This window comes from Equus asinus, chromosome 11, assembly GCF_041296235.1.
Source record: "Equus asinus isolate D_3611 breed Donkey chromosome 11, EquAss-T2T_v2, whole genome shotgun sequence".
NCBI lineage: Eukaryota > Metazoa > Chordata > Mammalia > Perissodactyla > Equidae > Equus > Equus asinus.
In genome coordinates, this window is record NC_091800.1 from 20,500,852 (window position 1) to 20,521,567 (window position 20,716).

The 20,716-nt window shown below is 36.1% G+C and overlaps 1 protein-coding gene across 1 annotated transcript in view; it reads left to right on the plus strand.

The window, feature by feature from the left end:
• Window positions 1-295: 295 nt before the first annotated feature.
• The window catches only part of LOC139046607 (phosphatidylinositol 3,4,5-trisphosphate 3-phosphatase TPTE2-like), a 34,129-nt gene continuing 13,708 nt past the window's right edge, over window positions 296-20,716 (plus strand). The window contains exons 1-10 of the mRNA XM_070520577.1: window positions 296-441; window positions 1,753-1,872; window positions 3,360-3,459; window positions 3,603-3,666; window positions 4,385-4,449; window positions 8,660-8,720; window positions 9,530-9,611; window positions 9,715-9,803; window positions 17,044-17,105; window positions 18,902-18,982. Coding sequence (XP_070376678.1) covers window positions 311-441; window positions 1,753-1,872; window positions 3,360-3,459; window positions 3,603-3,666; window positions 4,385-4,449; window positions 8,660-8,720; window positions 9,530-9,611; window positions 9,715-9,803; window positions 17,044-17,105; window positions 18,902-18,982 — 855 coding nt within the window. The 5' untranslated portion in view covers window positions 296-310. The remainder of the gene's footprint in view (window positions 442-1,752; window positions 1,873-3,359; window positions 3,460-3,602; window positions 3,667-4,384; window positions 4,450-8,659; window positions 8,721-9,529; window positions 9,612-9,714; window positions 9,804-17,043; window positions 17,106-18,901; window positions 18,983-20,716) is intronic.

Consider the following 20,716-nt stretch of genomic DNA (forward strand, 5'->3'; position numbering starts at 1 on the left):
CAGTTCTATGTTGGAGGGTTAGTCTGATGTGTCTATTATAAAGGAGCATGATAACATGAAGTGGTTTTGTGGGAATTTTATTTTCCTAAATGCTTCTATTGGGTGAAAACTGAGTAATTTTGTTGAAATTCTAAGACAACACAGTTCTCCCTGCCACTGACAGTTTAATCCTAAATAATGACATTTTAGTATCAGATCCCTGGGCTAAATGTAGTCTAACTATAGAGGTGAAAACCAATTCATCTTTATTCTGTTTATTTATTTGTTTGTTTGTTTTAGAATATTTGGAATCTTGCTCGTCTTTGTGGACATGTCTCTTATCATCGCAGATCAATTCATCTCTGATAGTAAAGTGTATATTCCTTTGGAATATCGTTCAATTTCTTTAGCTATTGCTTTATTTTTTTTAATGGATGTTCTTCTTCGAGTATGTGTAGAAGGGTAAGTTTGATTAATTTTTTAAAAACATATAAAGCTATTTTGTAGTGCTATGAGAAGCATCCCAAAGTAATTACCAGGTCAACACAACCAAATTTGTCCCTCTTTATCAAAATAATTCTCCTCGAAGGCACGGTCCACCAGAGAAACAACTATCCAAATCCCAATTTCTACTAGATTGGGCTTTAATATTTTTGTTGTAACTGTCACTCTAGTCTCCAATAATGTATTCTAGATGGTTCCTCCAACAGGTAAAGCTTAATGGGTTTGCAAAATGGGACAAGGCAGCTGATGTGTCTACATGCACATTATTAAGAGGAACATGTATGTGAAGTATAAATATTAATACTTTCATTAAGAATTGAATCTAAATAAAATCTGATAGCATATTAAATACTAGAAAATAGATCGTGAACAATCCCCTAACTCAGTTAAAATAAAAACTTTTGTTAAGGTACACAGGAGATCTGAGGCATGCTCATCCTGTCAGCGAGGCTTAGTAGTGAGGCAGCAGTTGATTTTCTCCGCTGCTGGCTTTCTGAGAAGGTGGATGGAGTAAGCCAAGCCTTAGAGCTGGACTGCTGTGGAAGTCAGAGACTAAGTTCCCTGGCCTCACTTCATCCAGAGCCTTTCAGAAGGCAGCTTGATTCCTCTCCTCCTGAACTCTACCCTCATGCCTTTGAGCTAAGGACAGTTGCCCACTCCCGGGTTACTCAGAGCCTGAAAGGGGCTACCCTAGAAGTGGAAGCTACCCTAGAACCTTCCCGCGGATCACCAGTGCCCACAGCTGAAGGAGCCAGCGTTGGGGGGAGGAAGGTGCAGTGGGTGCAAGTTCAGCTTTTGTAGGGGAGGCCCTACCAGCCCATTGGGATTCCACTCTAGGTACAAAGGCAGATGATGAGTTCGCAGGCCAAAATAGTGGACCTGTCTGCCTCTCACAAGCTCCTCTTCTGCCCTCCTCACAGCCGCGGTTGCTCTAAGGCTGTGACATGTTCAGCTTCCACTGCCCAACAGTACTCTCCAACATCCCACCTTTCTCTCCCACCTATGTGAAGGCATTGCTTGCCTCTTGTTTGATGGTTTGGTTATATGTCTTAACTGAACTTAAACTGCAATATTTATGCTTTTGTCATATATATGTATAAAATAATGAATATGAATACTTTTCTCTTAGTCTAGTCTAGTAAATGCATTTTAGATAATTCATTAAAATAGAATTGTTAATGGAGATGAGTCAAATAATTCTTGCTTTTAAAATTTCCCTGTCTCTTCTTCGGGGGAGCATAAACTTGTATTTTTTGTTTTACATTATAGGATGCAACGATATTTCTCTGATTTACTTAACTCCTTAGATGCTGTCATTATTCTGCTGACTCTACTGATTGATATAATTTACATTTTTTATGACTTCAGTTATTTTAATGATATCCCCAGGTAAGAGACATGATTCACGTTTCTTAAACTGTCTTTTTTTTTTTGCGTTTTCTATGGATTTCATTTTGTATAATCTTTTAACTCTGAATGTGATGATTCTATGCCTTATAAGCTGCTTGAAAATGAAATGTTTAGATAAATTTCCACATACTTAGAAACTAAAGGCTGGTGGTATTTAGGGATCCATGAAGGGTGTACGCACTACGTACCTTTGGTTGAATGAAGAAGATGGAGCACTCAAAGAAGAAACTGGGGACTTTGCCTCTTGTACTAACTTTAACTTCCCTATACTTTGAAATTCCCACTAAATTCCCGTTTAAGCTTCAATCACAAATTCCTTACACATGAAATTCCTGGGTTTTTCCTATAACAAAGAGAGTATTGGTTTGAGCATATGCAAAACTTGAGTGACTCCAATGATAATTCTCTCAAAAAGCAAATGGAACAGAAAACCAGGTGACGTGGATAGCAACACAGAGGTGGAATTTTGCAGTATCATTGGAATGAAGAAAGCTGAGGCAAAATCAGAACTGTTGGGGATCAGGAAACTGAAATGTGTATGAAGAACTGATGGCTTTTCTTCTTTCTACTTTGGCGATGAGGAAAAGAAGAACAAATGCGTACTGGGATGTAGATGTTGTGTGGCTCATTAGGCTTATTTATTAGTCTAATAGCTTGCTTCTTTCTGCACTCCAGCTTCCCAGGACTTCAATTCAGGTGCTAGTGAAACTTGATGTTATGCGATAGGCTTTTGGAGTTGTTTGAAAATAGCTGGAGCCAGTATGGTCCTCTGACCTACAACCTCAGCATCATCTAAGAGCTAGAAATGCAAGAAGGAAAACACCGCAGGCCCCAGTGACCTACTGAATCAGTGTGTGCACTCAAGTTAGAGAAGCACTAGTCCAAACCATCAGTTCTCTGCCATTGTGTTTTTTTTCTGATGGCAGGAGAGACAGTAGCTAGCACACTTGGGAAGTATCTCAATCTACTGCCTGCCTGATGTGTGTTAGTAGTGTAGTGAACCTCTGTTACTGATGGGAGTAACACAGGTGAACAAGAACCCTCAGTTTGTTTGATGGGGAAAAGATTGAAACATGCTCATCTTAAGCTACAAAAGTTAAATCCACAAATTCTAAGCATCCATCATATAGCTATCTCTCTAGACCAGAGTTTCTCAATCTCAGCACTATTGATATTTTGGACCAGATAATTCTTTGTTATGGAAGCTGTCCTGTTCATTGGTGTTTAGCAGCTTTTCTGTCCTCTATCCACTGGATGCAAGTAGCACCCCCTCAGCACACAGTTACAACAACCAAAAATGCCTCCAGACATTGCCAAATATCCCTTGGGTAAGTGGGTGAGAGGCTTGGGGATAGGTGGGGTGTACAAAATTGCCCCTGGTTAAGAATCACTGCTCAAGACTTAGTCCATATTGACAAAATCCTCTATTTCTGTAGTAAAAATGGATCTTTAAAATTTATTGTTAGATTGGCAATTATATTTCGACCTCTACGACTTATCATTCTGATGAGAGTTTTTCATCTGGCTTACCAAAAAAGACATCTTGAAATACTGACCAGAAGGATGGTAAGTGGGCAAAACATGTTTGTGATTCAGAAAAATGTTTGTGTTTCGGGAAATACTGGCGAGTGTTATAGATATGTATATAATCTTCTTTATTTTTATGTTGATTTATATTTTACAAATTAATGATTGTTTTAAACTCTCAGGTTTCAGGAAACAAACGGCGATACAGGAAGGATGGATTTGACTTAGACCTCACTTACATTACTGGTTTGTGAAGTTTAACTGTTGATTTACTTACATTAACTTCACATTTTTCTTGTGTGTGGGTAATTATATGTTTATTTTGGTTCTTACCTTGTCTAAAGCATTCTTTATCTGTGAAGACATCTACCACTATGGTAGTGTGACATATTTGTAGTTTAACCCTGACAATGGAAAATCTCCATTGTCATCCCAAATCAGGGTTACTTGGTTACAGTACAGGGAGTTGAAGGAAGTTTCAGCTGACTCCATTTGTTTGGTTTAGAATTTATTGAGTTCTAATAGTTATCCTGGGTCTCAAGGATCTCAGAGAGACCTGTTCTCTTGCTGGAACCCTTTGTAGGTCTCAGGTTTCTGAGTCAGGAGCACTGGAGCACCCTGGGAGTTCCCACGATTGCTGGATCCCAGATCTCTCCTTTTTCTTTAGTGTTCAGATAAGAAATTCTCACCATGGGGGCAGCTCCAGACTGAGATCGACACAAATCTGTTGCATTTGGCTGGAAGCAGTTGAGTCTTGGGAGCACTGTGTGAGTTTAGTGGTCATTATATTGGATATTTTAATATGTTATGTTGATTATTCTGAGGGTTAGTTAGCTTTTTTGTCATTCTCAATCCTGAAATTTCTTTTTTATGAAAAAAGAGTCTGATTATATGTAAATTAAGTTCTCATTTATTGTTTCACATGTATAATAACATCTGTAATAGTGACTATTTTGACTTCCAGGGCGTATTATTGCCATGTCATTCCCATCTTCTGGAAAACACTCTTTCCATAGGAATCCCATTAAGGTAAGGGTATTTATCTAACAAATGCTCATTTTTCTCAGTAAACAGACTATGGAGTTATAAATTTAATATAACTTATAACATGTAGGTGGCAGTATTCTCCTAAAAATATACTCTTTCAGGTAAAAAATTTAATGCATATTATATATACATATATATTATTCCATCTATAAATATATATAATTTATATAATAATATAAATTCATCTCTTATAGAAGATTAAAAATATAACATGGCCTCCCTTAGAATAATATACATATATTTGTATTTAAAATTATATATTTTATATATAATATATTATATGGTATATATTATATAAATATAATTGTACTTAATCATATTACATAACATAATATATGTTTATTATTTTATTATAATATGTATTATATCACATGTTATATTATATAATATGTTATTATATGTGTGATATAATATACCCTGTATAATAGATTACATGTAAATGTACAATATTATTCTAAGGAGGCAAATTTTATATTTTTCTGTTTCTGTAAGAGATGAATTATATGTAATGTATATTTATAAATATAAATAATATATAACTACCACAAAACCCTATAATTCACATGGTAAAATGTTGAAACTATGACCAAAATAGGAAAACTTCTAGAGCTGTCAGAAAAAGACAAGACAAAAAGCTTTCTTGCGTATGTATAAACTAAATGTGATACTGTCCTCAAAGTTTAAAAATTGTAATTATTACCTTCCCATTTAAAAACTTTAATTCTAAATTTAAAAAAATCTATACACAAACCACTGATTAACCAGACTCCGCCCACCAAAAATTGTCAATAATAAGCAGGACCCAGAGGAGCTGATAATTCACTGTTCCTATATGAACAACTCTCTCAGGATGTATCCCATAAAGTACTTTATTTTACAACCTACTTCTCTTGTAAAACTAAACCTCCGCTTTATTACATAGGAATTTGATACAGTATAAAACTAGAACTGTATGTAAAATACTGCATCTAAATGTTTCCAATAGTCTTGTTCTGTTGGTTCATCAGTGACTTCTCTGGCATCATCATCGTTTTCCATGGATGATTCTGAGAGAATCTCTCCACGTCTACTGGTATTGGATCCTACTAATTCTTCTGTTTCATGGCAGTCACAGTCGCTACTTACAGGGCCTTATATTTGCACTACCTTCAGAATGTAAATCTTTCTCAGCTTGAGACCAATGAGATTCCTCCATTTGGTTATTTTTCTCAGAAGTCTCTTCATTCACAGTTAGTTAAGGCATCAGATTCTTTTTCTTGACTTTTTTCCTTTCTGGGATCATTTCTGTTGATGTCATTAAAGACTCTCTTCTGCCTCTTCATCCTGCTCTGTACAGTGCTGCCTGATACAACTACTTTGTTTGTCTTTATTCTTAGATGAAGATGATTTTGTTTCTTCTATCATAACTGAAGAAATTTCACTTGAAGTTGTTTGGCCATCTCTCTGACTTCTCCTTCTTTGTCAAACTTGAGTCTTTTTACCTCATGCTCCTCAGCTTCCACAGCATCTTCATTTGATGTTTATTTACTTGGTGATTAGATTACCACTTTATTAGACAAGGACACAACTCAGGAACAGCCAGATAGAAGAGATGCATAGGGCAATGCATGGGGGAAGGGGCACAAAGCTTCTAAACCCTCTCCAGGCTCCCTTTTCTCTCACTTTTCTCCGGTGAGCATTTCCACCTGCTCACCAACCCAGGAAACCTGTACTTCTTTAAAACTATCTTGACTTTCCTAGGTCCTTTGAATTTCTATATAAATTTTAGAATCAGCTTGTTAATTTACACATACACACACACACATACCCTGCTGGTATTTTAACTTGGATGACATTGACTACATAGCTTGACTTGGGGAGAATCAACATCTAAAAATATTGAGTCTTGCAACCCATAAACATAACATATCTCTGAATTTATTTAGGTCTTCTTTAATTTCTTTTAGCAGTATTTTCACTGTACAGGCTTTCCACATCTTTTGTTAGCTTTATCCCTATTTGATGGATTTTGATGCTATTTTAAATGGTATTTTTAAATTTTCATTTTCTAATTATTTGCTGGGAATATAACTGATTTTTGTATGTATTTCCAGCACCCTTCATAAATTCATGCATTTATTTTAATAATTAATTTGTATATTCTTTGGGATATTTTACATACATAATCATGTAATTTACTACTTTAATCCCACTTTTTTGTACTTTTCATTTCTTTTTCTTTCTTTATTCAGCTGTCTAGGACCTCCAATGTAATGTTGAATAGAAGTGGTAAGAGTAGACAGCCTTGCCTTGTTCCCAAATTTAGGTAGAAAGAATTAGCTATTTCAATATTAGAATGATATTTTCTAGAGGCTTTTTGTAGCTATCCTTTACCAGATTAAGAAACTTCCATTTTATTTATAGTTTGCTAAGAGTTTTTAATCATCAATCGGTGCTGAATATATCATATACTTTTTCTGCATCTACTGAGATAATCAAAATGTTTTTCTCTTATTCCATTGAGATTTTCGAATATTAAAACAATATTTTCTATTCCTGGAATAAACCCCCTTTGGTCTTAATGTATTATCCTTTTTAATACATCATTAGATTCTATTTGTTAATATTTTATTTAGAAATTTTTGTACATACTAATGAGATATTAACCTTCAATTTTCTTTTCTTGAAATGTACTTATTAACTGGCCTGCAAGGAATTTTCATGCCATATTTGCCAGCATTGGGTCTTCTCATTAAAAAGGAAAGGCTAATTTTATGGGTGAAAATGGCATTCCATTACTGTTTTGGCATCTTTATTGGTGAGGCTAAATATTTATCTTTGTAGGTTGTTAGCCAGTTGGATTTTCTCTTTTGTGAATTGACACTTTTATTTATGGCCTATTTATCTATAGGGTGAGAGAGTAATCTTTAAATTGTTGTTACTGTGTTATTAGTTTGTACTACTATAACTAGTTTATAGATTACACTAGGCATAGTCCTTATTCTCTCAATTTTACTGAAGAATCTCCTGTCATTTGTTTGTTGTACTGTGGCTTTTTTTAAACAGAAGTTTCAAATTTTTGTGAAGTCAAACCTAAATCTGTTGATCTTCCATTGATAATCCTTAGTTCTTCCTCATCCAAAGAATTGATTGATGTTCATTTACATTTCTTAGAGATATTTGTGGCTTTGTATATTTGATACCTCAGTCCATCTGGATTTTATCTTGGTGTAGGGATCCCACACATTTTTGACACGTGTAAGACTATTTATCCCCCCTACCACAGTGCTATGCAGACTCAGAGTGTTTCTCTTTTTGATTTATTATTTCCTCCTGACAGGGATAACCAATTTAACAAATTGATCATTTTGATACCTTAATTTTTCTTTTTCTCAATATTAAGCCAGTAAACATTGCTATAAGGGTACTGTACTAATCAATTTTTGACATTTTTTACAGTCACTTTTGTTTTTGGCAGAGATACATGCACATGTGTGTGTTGCAGTTGGATAAGTTTGCTGGAAATATTGTTGTATTAGTATGGTGATATTAACTGTATTTTAAATAATAACCACAATTTATTATTTTTAGTTATACATATATACATATATGTGTGTATAACATACACATATATACACATACACACATATATATTCATTTTAGAAAATAAGAAAACACAGATCAGCCAAGAAATTCTCCATATTGTTACCATTTATCTAAAATTTGACATAATGTGTTTATCTTTTTCTGTCATGCACACACATACACACAATCATACATACATTTTTTGCATTTATTTATTTAAGTAGTGCTTAGGTAGATTGTAAAATCCAGATCATTATCTAAAATACATATCTATGTAGAATTAGATCTAGATAAGAATCATATAGTACTGCGAATTAATGAGTAGGAATAAATTCACTTAAAACTAGTCAACCAGCTAATTTCCTTGTCTGGTATCTTTAAACAATGTGTATTTATAGTAGAGGCTAATCAGGGTAGTCAAGCACAACCTTGTGGGCTATTTGAAAACTATCAGTGGGTTAGATGTGATTTGGAATGCACATACTCTTATAGTCCCTGAATCTCCCCTAAAAGGTGCTAAGTGAGGGACAAGTGAATAAAAGGTAATAACCATTTCAGGCTACTCCTAGGAAGTGGCTTATGTTGGTGGCATGTGGATATATGTAATATATGTGTCCATCGATTTTAGGAAGTTGTGCGGTTCCTGGATACCAAGCATCGAAACCACTACCAAGTCTACAATCTATGCAGTACGTACTTAACTAGATATTTTCCTACTATAGATAGAAAACAAATCACTGCATGTAAGAAGACGATTCAGTTTTTACGTTTCATTTAGTCATAAGTATTTGGTAGTGGTGGGAAGTGAGTTAAAAAATCTCCATCTTGCTCTTGGCCCTATTTGGTGGGAAAAGATAGCTCAACAGCACGAAGTGCCCTGTGAGCGAGACAGGAGGCTGGGGTAGAGGCGGAGCCATTTTAGGAGTCTGTATGCTCTAGTGGTTTTAGGTGAAGAAAATATTTCTGTTTTTCCTGCCAGCTCCTGTTTTGAAGACAGATAATTCAACAAATTCATTCTCTAACCCACTAGGAGTGGGGTGTGAGGAGAGCAGGGCCCTACACAGAAAAAAAAGAAAACGGTGTAGAAAACAGATTATATCTCAGCTTACTACTTTGTCTTTCTTGATTTTCTCCTCTTCCTTTACATTAAATTATCATTTTCAGGAGGCAAACATTTTGGTCGACCACATTTGCTTCTGCTCTGTGGTGTTTAACTACCCTATAATAATGTAATGAGTAGCCTGCTAGAAAATTAAAAGTAAGTCCTATTAAGCAAACCAAAATAGGTTGAACTTAGGTTACTCAAGATGGACAAACCACTACTGTCCTTATATTTTTGAGACCCTTAAGTTTCTTTTAGAGCAGGAGGAGCCAGTCAGAAAGCTCCTTTTAAAGGTGAATAAGGAATTTCTAACAGAAAAGCATAACTTATTCATAACTTGATCATTTACTTTGTTTATTAGATATAGAGATATGACCCATTCATCATCTATTTTAGGTGAAAGATCTTACGATCCTAAGCGTTTCCACCACAGGGTCCATCGAATCATGATTGATGATCACAATGTGCCCACTCTAAAGTAAGTTTCTTGCCAAGTTGGCTGTCAGAAGAGGGCTAAATGAATTGAGCTCAATTTTTTTGAAGTACTTTAATTCAACTAAAAATTTTACGTTTGAAATCAGAGAGATGCTGACTCTTTCGAAGGAAGTCATTGAGTGGATGGCTGAGGATAAAAGAAACATTGTGGTGATTCACTGTAAAGGTGGAAAAGGTAAAAACATTTTTCTTTTTATTTCTCTTTTTCTAGAGAAATGTGAAAAACATATTAAGGTACAAGACCAAGACATACTGCTATTAATCAGTGTTAATAATTGTTAACACTTTTTAATATTAGCTTCAAGACTGAAGAAAGGGAAGGAAAGGGGGGAGTAGGGGAGGAAGGCAGAGAGTAAAGAAGGGAAGAAAATAGGAATAAAAACTAAGAAATTTCCGTTGTTATTGACTATTTGGTTTCTTCATTTTTGATTTGCTAAAATAATCTGTCAAAATACAGTGTTTAGAAACTGAGCACTTGTGTTCTATTTAAGATTGTTCTTAAACTTTGTGAGAGGCTTTTAAAGTTAAGGGAACCAACAGTGATGCTATTTCAAAAACCAAATCTACTGGAATTTTTATAGTGTAATGATACAAAGAAGATGATTTTGGTGGGTGTAAAATGAGAAAAAAAAAGCTGTTAGTAAATCTAACCAATTTAAGTTGAATTAGATTTTCTCTCATTCAACTTTAGACTTTTAATAATCATCCAAGCATATTTCACAATTTTTGACAAAGAATTATGTTTTTGGTGAGCCGTAAAATGGTTTTTTATATTGAATTCCGGGAAAACATAACTCTTTAAAACTGCCGTATATATTTGAGTAGAATCAAGTTTTAGTCTTATTTGAAAACTAGTTTCAAGCCCATTAGTGAGTAGGCAAGTTCTGTCTCCAGATCCACAGGTTGAAATATTCTGTATATGTTAGCAATTTACAATACCATGGATAAATGAAGAATATAGAGGTTGAACCACATGGAACTGTCAGTTTTGGACCATCTTTTACTTATAAAAATGGCCATTTCACATGGCTCAACCTAAAATATTATAATTTCAAGCAATTGGCTTCACTATTCTTTTAATTAAAGCTAATTCCCTGCTTGAAGGAAAACATTCATTTCAAATTTCATTTTTTTCTTTTTTCTGAGAGAGGACTATTCTGTGTTCACATGTCTTTCATCGATTTCCCTTTAGGATTGTTTGGAGGGCTGGTGTTCAGCTGGTGCACATCAGAGCAGCCTCTTTTTTTTAAATTGTCATTCGTATCAGTTTTCCTCTATCTATCTATCCATTATCTATCTATCTATCTATCTATCTATCTATCTATCCATTAAATCAATCTTATTAATTATATTACTCAAATCTTTCTATTTAGTATTTCTTTTCTTTTTTACTATTTCTTTGTATCAACTATTTTGTGTGTTGATTTCTTCTTTTAATTCTATCAACTTTTTTTTTTTTTTAAAGATTTATTTTTTTATTTTTTCCTTTTTCTCCCCAAAGCCCCCCGGTACATAGTTGTATATTCTTTGTTGTGGGTCCTTCTAGTTGTGGCATGTGGGACGCTGCCTCAGCGTGGTCTGATGAGCAGTGCCATGTCCGCGCCCAGGATTCGAACCAACGAAACACTGGGCCGCCTGCAGCGGAGCGCGCGAACTTAACCACTCGGCCACGGGGCCAGCCCCATAATTCTATCAACTTTTGCTTTTTATATTTCATAGTGTGTTGTTAGGTGCATGCAAATACATGATTATTATATCTTCTCAGTGGGTTATTTCTGTTATAAATTTTTCGTCATTTTACATTCAACCTTTCTGTGTCATTTTGGTTTAGATATGTCTCTTTAAAGAGCATATACCTGCATCATTAAAAATGCAATCTCAGTATCTTCATTTTCAATGTATTTATTGCAATTGCTGACATATTTGGACTTATTTATGACATTCAGCTATATGTTTTATATTTACCACAATTTTTCTATGCTTCTTTTTATCTACTTTCCTGCATTCTGTGGATCCTCTCACCCTTTTGTTTTTCCTATAATAGTTTATTTTGAGGTTTCTTGGCTTCAACTCCTACCTACCAGCTTGACTCCTCTCTCCATTTCTGATCCTCTGAGTTTTCCTTGCCTTTTTATTTTTGAGTTCAGCCATTTTTTTCTTTATCATTTCCATATGTTTGATACAGAGGTGGAAGTTTTCAATCTATCATTGGTGCTCAAACTATCATCTTGATTTAGAAATAGTCTTTTTAACTTTCAATCATCTTTGTTAGATTTCTTGAACTTTAATGCAAAGAGTACCCAGATTTAATATTCTCAGTACCCTTGTAAAGAAAACTCTTTAGATTTCTTAGAATAAATATTCTTTTATCTTTTATGGGAAAACGTAAGAGAAACCTCCTTGCCAGATTTGCCAGATAAATAACAAAATACCTCAGATGAAGAAAAAAAAAAAAAAAAAAAAGGGGGTCCAGCAAAGAAAACTCCAAAAACAGTGATCCAGGTGCAGTGAAGAAATACTGAAAAGACCAGAGGAGTCAAGCAAGCCTGCAGGTGACTGGAAAAGGCAGTCACATCAGTGGGATATAAAGGAGCTCAAGACTAAGATAGATACATTGATGTAGAACAGTCTTTCTCAAAGTGTGCATATTATTATGCAGTTGGTAATGGTGGGATAATTAGCATTGAACTGTCCAGATTTAAAACCTAGGACCATCGCTAACCATTTAGGTGAGTTAGATAGCCATTCAAAACCTCAGTTTTCCCATCTGTAAAATGGGAATTGTAATACTTACCTTAAAGGATTGTTAAGAAATTAAAATGAAGTAATGCATATTACACTGTGTAGTAGAGCGCCTGATACATAGTAAACAGTGAGTAAATGGTAGCTATTATAATTATTAAAATAGAGTCTAAAGACAGCCAGCACCAGAATCGTTAATGAGGAGGAAGTGACCATAGCAAGTGTAGACTAGAGAGTCAAGGTGCTTGTCTGTAAAAGGACAGAGAGAAGTTAGTTGTCTGAGCATTTGGGGCTGATAGTGAGTGTTGTTTATAAGATAGGGTAAGGGGAGCTGAATATGTTTATTTGCCAAGGGAAAGGAGTCAAAGAGAGGGAGTGGTTGAAGATACAGAAGAGTAGGGCCTGATAAAGTCAAAACCCGGAGTTGAGAGAAGGGGATGGGATCCAGAGCCCAAGTGGAGGATTTGGCTGAATTAAGAGGAGAAACTCCTCACAAGGGAGATTCAAGGGAAGAGGTGTAGTCACAGGAATAGATGTAGTCACAGGAAGCTTGTAAGGGGGATTCAGGGAGGCAACACGTTATCGGAGATCCTGCCTCTGGGAAGAAAGAAATGAAGACACAAACTCAGAGTCAGTGGGAAGGCAATTGGGTTGGCGACCTAAGGAATGTAGGGAAAATTTCAACCAAATTCTAAGGGAACCAAGAAAAAGAACTGACTAGCACCATTGAGAAGTGTTTTGGCTGCAGTGAGGGTCTAGCTTAAGTGTCAGACCATTAATTGACATTATTACCAACGTGAAAAGTTGTGTGATTTTTCTCCAGCGGTTCTCTGTATCTCTGGTGTTTCTGCATCTCTGTTGTCTCTACATTTCTGGTGTAGGAATGGAGGAAGTGGGTGCCCAAATGGACCCAGTATTAGGTTTTTACAGAATGGGCACAGCAAAAGGACCAGAAGCAAGAATGGCAATGTTACTGGCACTGTTATTTAGTATTGGTAAAACCAACAGTGAAATTGTCCGTCATACTTCTAGGTGGATGAGGAAGTGAAAACAAAATGAGAAAAATGAGTGGCCATGGGACTGGATGACAAGATAAATTGAAAGAGCAAATATATTCATTCATGCCTTGAACAGCAGATCCTGTCTAGATGCATTTATGTGACAGTGTACAAAGCAGATACATGCACATCTCCCATGGAGACCACAGTCTATTGTTTACAGAGAAAATATGTGTATTAGATGGTGACACGTGCAATTGAAAAAATAAAAATAAGGAGAATATGTAATGGGAGAGAGGTTGCTAACTGATATGTAGATGGTCAAGGAAGGTCTTACCAATACAAAGACATTTGAGCAGAGATGTCACACAAGGAGTACTGTGAGCGTACAGATGTGTAGGGAAAAGTGGGTATAAAGAGTATCAAGAGAGTATCAGTGAAATAAATCCACCAGAACTTGGAAAATTCACATTGGGCTTGAGTGATCATAGCTTTTCTTTATGTGTATGCAACAAATCCATTTAAGTATATTTGTGTTAAAATTTCTCCCTAAATTAACACCAAGGTTACTGGCTTACAATTTGGGAAATGCACTACCTCCTGATTTGCAAAGCAGGAAATGAATCAGCTCTAGGCTATCCACACCTCTCCTGCTCTCCACCATAAGGAATATCCAGGGATGCTGAGGAATCTCTTTTGCAAGTTTGTCCAGTCAGGAATTCTAAGTTTTCTGGAAAATAATTCCACTGGGCCCAAGGACTAGATTAACTGAGAACTCTCTCACAGCTCCATCAGCTATCTTTTATACATGTCTTTTACCAATGTTTAGTCTATCCTTTTCAATTGGATTTTTTTTCCCGGTTGAGAGACTAAAAAAAAAAAGAAAAGAAATTGAAAAGTTGCAGTTATCAAAACATAATGATTAAAAGCACAGGCTTTGAAATAAAAGATCTAGGTTTAAATCCCAACTATGCCATTAAAGAATTTTGCGGCATTGAGTAAATTACTTAAATTCTCCATGCTTTAGTTTTCTAATAGTTTTCTAATGTGGATGATGACAGTTCCAACCTCATGGTCCTATTTTAGAGATTAAATGAAATGTGAAAATTATCTATCTGAAAGAAGTATCAATGGCTTGATAATATTGGCCATTATTGTTATCCTTCAACTGGTATGCTATCAGTTTTTAGCAGCAGACTTATCTTTCCTGAGTCTTTTTCTAGTAGATATACAATGAACATATTTTTATTTAAATAATAGGAGTGAATGTTTAAGCGTCTCTAGCTCTTTCAAAGTCTTTTTTAATGGATGCTACAAAGTACATTTTCATTTGAGACATTCATTGTATCAAGCAAGGCAGTCAAACTGACAAAAGGCTATTTTGGTCTGAAAATCTTGAATGAGAAATTGCTTCAGTTACATGTTAAATGCTTTAAACAACTCTAAGGGATACACACACACACACACACGTACATACATACATACATATATACATACATACATAGAGCTACCACTCTTGGTGTCTGGAAAATCACCTCAGTGCTCTGGTTATAGATTCAAGAACTTGAAATATAAGATCTGCATTGTGAGGAAGGGTGATGGACACCACTTGAGAAAGAATAAAGTTTAAGGATTGTTGCAAAAGGTCATATAAGCTGGCATTAAGGTATCTAGCTATTTGACTATGTGAAAGTTTCTTAAACTTACAGAACCTCAGTTTCTCAGTTTCTTTATGCCAGGTTGTTTACCTCACTGAGGTGTTGTAAAGATTATATGAGATCTGTAAAGCATTACCCAAATGTTAGTTGTTATCATTATGAAAACCAAAAATTGTATTATATTTAGAGGTGCAAGATGCTTTTGCCGACTTCAGGATAACAAAAGCTCTCTTATGACTTCCATCTGACCAACTTGGTGGATTATTTCATGTTCTCCATTCCCTCCATAAACACACCTATTGGTGTCCATTGGCATGTTGAAAACTTGTAGCTAGTATGCTTCTTTTTAGTATGCCTATGTGTTTCTGCTTCCACCAGTGTCTGCCAGTTCTACTTGTTATTATACTTATGTCAAATAATCAAATATTATGTAGATCTGTAAAATGTCAGAGTGAACAGAAAGAGTTACAATTTTATGAAACCTAAGTTGAATGTCTCAAGAAGATTCAATGAAGCTGACTGCCTACAACCAAAATTGCAGCTGAATTAAATGCAAGTACGACTAATGTAAAACATTGGGAGAAAAATTCCAGTAGTAAAATCTAGAAGGATCCTGCACCTGGATTGCTCGGAGGAATCTGAAACTAGAAATATGGATGAGGCAATGGTTTATACCATGAGTCTGACCTTTCCAAGAAAAAACTCCAGTTGGGGGCACTCAAAATGTTAAAACCTTGGTCCAATATCAGAAGTTTAGTGAATGAATGTACATTTATGTTTTAAGTTAAAATAAAATATTGGAGGCAAGTATGTATCATTTTTACGATTCCCCGCTGTACACGACTTGACTGGATGAGAGAGCATCTACTTTGTCTGTGCTTGTACTTATCTACAGTCACAAGGACATGAATCTGCAAAAGTTTTCTTCAAATGGGAAAATATCAGAGTTATAGAGACCAGAAATGTCCTTGAAAATTGAAATGTTAACAGTCTATACAACTGAGAGCCAGGTTGTTAATGGTCAGTAGCTTCCTTTAGCAAGAAGCTTTTATTTGTAATAGCAGACGGTGGTACAAAGTCCTCTTTGGAAGCACTTGGCTTAGAATAGTGTTTTTCAAACTATGGGTTGCAAAATAAGTTTAGTAGTCCATTAAACAAACAAACAAAAAAGGACTAGAAAATAGAGTGCATCTCAAGTTAGAAGAGTAAGTTTGGAATTACATAAAATAAGTTCAGCATATACTGGCTAAGACAAAAGCTACAGATCATCGTAAAATAAAAGTAACATGTTTTTTAAACTCAGATTTTGTATGGCAGGACAAAAATATCAATTGGAATAAAACATAAGAGACTTCGAGAATGAAATGACATGAAATCAAGGGTTTGCTTTACAATGCTATAGAGGAAAGAGAGAGAAAGAGGGAGAGAGGGAAGAAAGGAAGGAAGAAGGAAGAGAAATTAAACAAGTACAGCAATATAACATGATAATTATAGAATCTGGGAAACAGGTATATGGGGGTTCATTATACTACTCTTTTTGCTTTCATATATGTTTTGTAACACACTTAAAAACTCTAATGAAAATGTAAGGAGTAAAGGGTATTCAAATACTCGATAGTGTTTTGGGTTCTGACCATGTTTTATCTTTTATAGGTACTTTTAGTTAGAAAAACAGGGTATGTAATTAGGTCTTAATTGGTAAGCAGCTCTTTAGCTTTGGAGTCCTAGAGCAGAGCTGATTGCTTCTGCCTATTACTGCAGCCCCCAGCAGTAGTAACTCAAGAACGGTATAGGTGTGCCCATGTGCGTTCATGCACAGAGTTAGGGCAGAATTCCAGGTGGAACCTCTGAGCAGTGAAACAGCTTTGGCTATTTCTGAATTGAAATATTTTGAACAAGCACTTTCAGAGTGAAAGAAAATCAATCCAAAATGAACTCTTAGGATATTTCTAAGAGTATTTTTATACCAAGTATTACCATGAACATTGGTTCATGAACTAACTGTTTTCTTTTCCAGGACGGACTGGTACTATGGTTTGTGCCTGCCTGATTGCCTGTGAAATATTTGTAACTGCAGAGGTATGAAAGATGTTACTATCAACTCTGTCCTGTGCTGATTGAATTCGCTAGTTCTGAAACCTTACTGGTAGGATGTTAAGATGATCCTTTGAGTCATGGTACTTATGAAAATGTAATTGGAGAGGTGGTTATTAGAAAGCTTGGTTTTAATACATCCTTGTTTAACTTGCTCTAGTTAGTAACTAACCTAGGTACCTCTTACTCTGGGCCAAGATGAGGGTGCTGTCAGTGACATACTCACCTTGGGCACAAAAATTAAGGGAATGCCAAAAATTTTAGTAATTAAGATAAATAATATTCTAATTCAATACTTTCAAAAATAAAAATTAATGCAAAAACTCCATGATGTATACAATAGCAACATTTTAAATAGAAACAGGACTCAATGGGGGCAGGATTGAGATGAGATGAGTAAGGTCCAAGTTATGCAATTGTACAAATACTCAGCAATCTAGAGGTTTTACTCGCCTCCCCTAGTCCCAGATCTGCTGTTACTCCCACCAACTGCAGAATTCTTCCTTCCTCACAAGAATAGTACCAAGATTGATGAGGTAAATTCTCCAAAGGACCTTAAACATCCTCAGAAGTGCTAGGAAGACAGACGGTATCATTTTTCAACTCAGAGCAGTCTTGCCCGAATATTATTATCTTTGCGTACTCAGTATATGTGGGGTCTGTGCCCTCTAGAAATTTGTGAGAAGACAGAGTGGGCTGTTTCTACGTCTTTAAGTAGGGTCGTCAGTCTTTTTTCTGCCATGATCTTGCTGAGAGGTTACCACTTAAAGGACACACTCTCAGCAGCTCTGCTCCTCGTTTGGCCGCCAGTCCAGATAAGAGGAGCTGTGGGTTATGCACAATGCCCAGCACTCTAATTCCACCATCTTCTTTTTTTCTAATTTGAGACACACAAATTATAAAATGGATGTTCTAGGACAGTGTTTTTCAAACTATGGATCATGATCTATCAGTGAGTTGTAAATCAACTTATTGGGTTGTGACCAGCATGTTTTTTAATAAAATAAAATAGATTAAATAGAAAATGTCAAATGGTAGTATTATTTTGTGAAACTTTTGTTTCAGGGGTGTGTGTGTGTGTGTGTCCTAGGTTTATTAATGTAGATTGTAGCTTTAAAAATAAAAAGATCAGGGCCGGCCCGGTGGCACAGCGGTTAAGTGTGCACATTCCACTTTGGCGGCCCGGAGTTTGCCGGTTCGGATCCCAGCTGCGGACATGGCACCGCTTGGCAAGCCATGTTGTGGTAGGCGTCCCACATATAAAGTAGAGGAAGATGGGCCCAGATGTGAGCTCAGGGCCAGTCTTCCTCAGCAAAAAGAGGAGGACTGGCAGTAGTTAGCTCAGGGCTAATCTTCCTCAAAAAAAAAAAAAATAAAATAAATAAAAAAATAAAAAGATCAAAAGCCACTGACCCAGAGCCCTAGACTGAGAGCCAGAGACCTATGCTGTGGGCCTGTGCTCTCTCAACTGGCTGCATACGTCTCCGTGACAGGTCACTTGGTTTTCTTTTGGTCTCAATCTTCCCCATTTGTAAAGTGGAAAGGTAGGAAGAAGGACCAGATGATCTCTAAGGTCTTTCCAACTCTGAAACTCCATGTCTTTATCAACCTTTGGATGAGAGCACACCTTCATGTTGCCTTCTTAGTTTTGTTATATTGGATAGCCTCTGCCCAAAGATCACTGATTTAAGGAAATAATGTGCCTTGGAAACTTTAAGAATACCTTATATAGGAAAGGAAAGTGAAAATGAGCCATGATTGGATTGTCCCCTTTTCTATAGGAGAGCCTTTATTATTTTGGCGAACGACGAACAGATAAAACCAGCAGCTCTAAATTTCAGGGAGTAGAAACTCCTTCCCAGGTAAGTTTCTTTTTAAAAAAAGGTGGGTTCTTTGGGGAATTTGGTTAAGATTGGTGCCTATTACTTAGTTTCATTCAGACTTTTCTCCTTTGGTGATCAGGTAGCAGCACTTGGGTGCCCCGTGACAGGCCTGGCTCCTTCCCAGGGCCCGAGAGCCATGCCTATGGCATGCCTGTGCTTTGCAAGCACTGAGTTCTCCCCAGAGCATCCTGCTTTCCATTTTATATTGGTTATTGTTTACAGAATTCAGGAGTTGATTCCCCTCCCAAAGTAGGAAGGTCCAATTCTAAGGTTCCAGACCTCTGAAAATATCTAAAGTCATCAGCCTTTTATTTCCCCGCAGAAAGGAACTGAGTCTTTCACAAACCCCTACTGGGACAATTCAGCCCTTGCAGAACATCACAAGTGTGTATGTGCACACATGTGTGTGTGTGAGAGAGAGAGAGAGAGAAAGAGAGATGGGGAGGCTGTGTTTTTAAAGAGCGAGAAAAGAGGAAATTAACATTTTTCAAAAACCTATTATATACCAGACACTATTGTACTTTTACATATATTAGCTCATTTCATATTCAGACAACCCATGTGAAATATATGCTATTACCCTATTTTTTCCTTTTGAAAACATTTTATTGTGGACTTTTTCAAATATAAGAAGTCAAGACAGGGCCGGCCTATGGCCAAGTGATTAAAGTTCCACACATTCTGTTTCTGCAGCCCAGGGTTTGCAGGTTCAGATCCCAGGTGCAGACCTACTCCATTCATCAGCCATGCTTTGGAGGCATCCCACATACAAAGTAGAGGGTGATTGGCACAGATGTTAGCTCAGGGACAATCTTCCTCAAGCAAAAAAAAAGAGCAAGATTGGCAATGGATGTTAGCTCAGGGTGAAACTTACTCACACACACACAAAAAGTCAAGACAATCATATAATAAATTCCTTACAGTCACCTCACCACTTCAACAATCATTTCATCATGTAGCCAACCATGTTTCATCCATTCTCTCCCCATTCTCCTCGCACGCGTGCACACACACACACTCACTCTCCATCCTTTCTCTATACCTGGATTATTTTGAAGGAAATCCCAGACATCAGATCATTTTATCCCACAGATATTTTAGTGTGACACCTAACATAAAGACTCTTTAAAAAACCCTTAAAACCATTTATCACATCTAAGAATATTATACCTTAATAATATCTTAATAATTTCAAATGTCTACTCCATGTTTAAATTTCCACAATTATCTTTAAATCTTTTTTTAAATTTAGTTTGTTTCAATCAGGGTCTAAACAAGGGCCACACATTTCATTTGGTTTCTTTGTCTGTTAAGTCTCTTTTAGTTTATAGGTTTTCCATCTCTCTTCTTTATTCCTTGTACTTTGTTTATTGAAGGAACTTGGACATTTATCCTATAGAGTTTACAACATACTAGACTTTGTTGAACCAGGCTAAGTGCTTTGTATTCATTATCTCCTTTAATACTCTCAATAACTCCATGAGAGGGCACCATTGTGATTCCCATTTTACAGATTAGAACATTGAAGCTCAGCGAAATTTTTTTGAACCGAGAACTCAAGTCTAGATCTGTCAGACTCTGAAGCCCATTATTTCCCATCCTCTGCACAGCATCTCATCTATTTTTGCCTTTTCTATATTGCCTCTCAAACCGAAGTGAGAGTTGGTTGGCAATTGTTAAGTAGATGTGGATGCGGCTGTGAAAGAAAGTTTT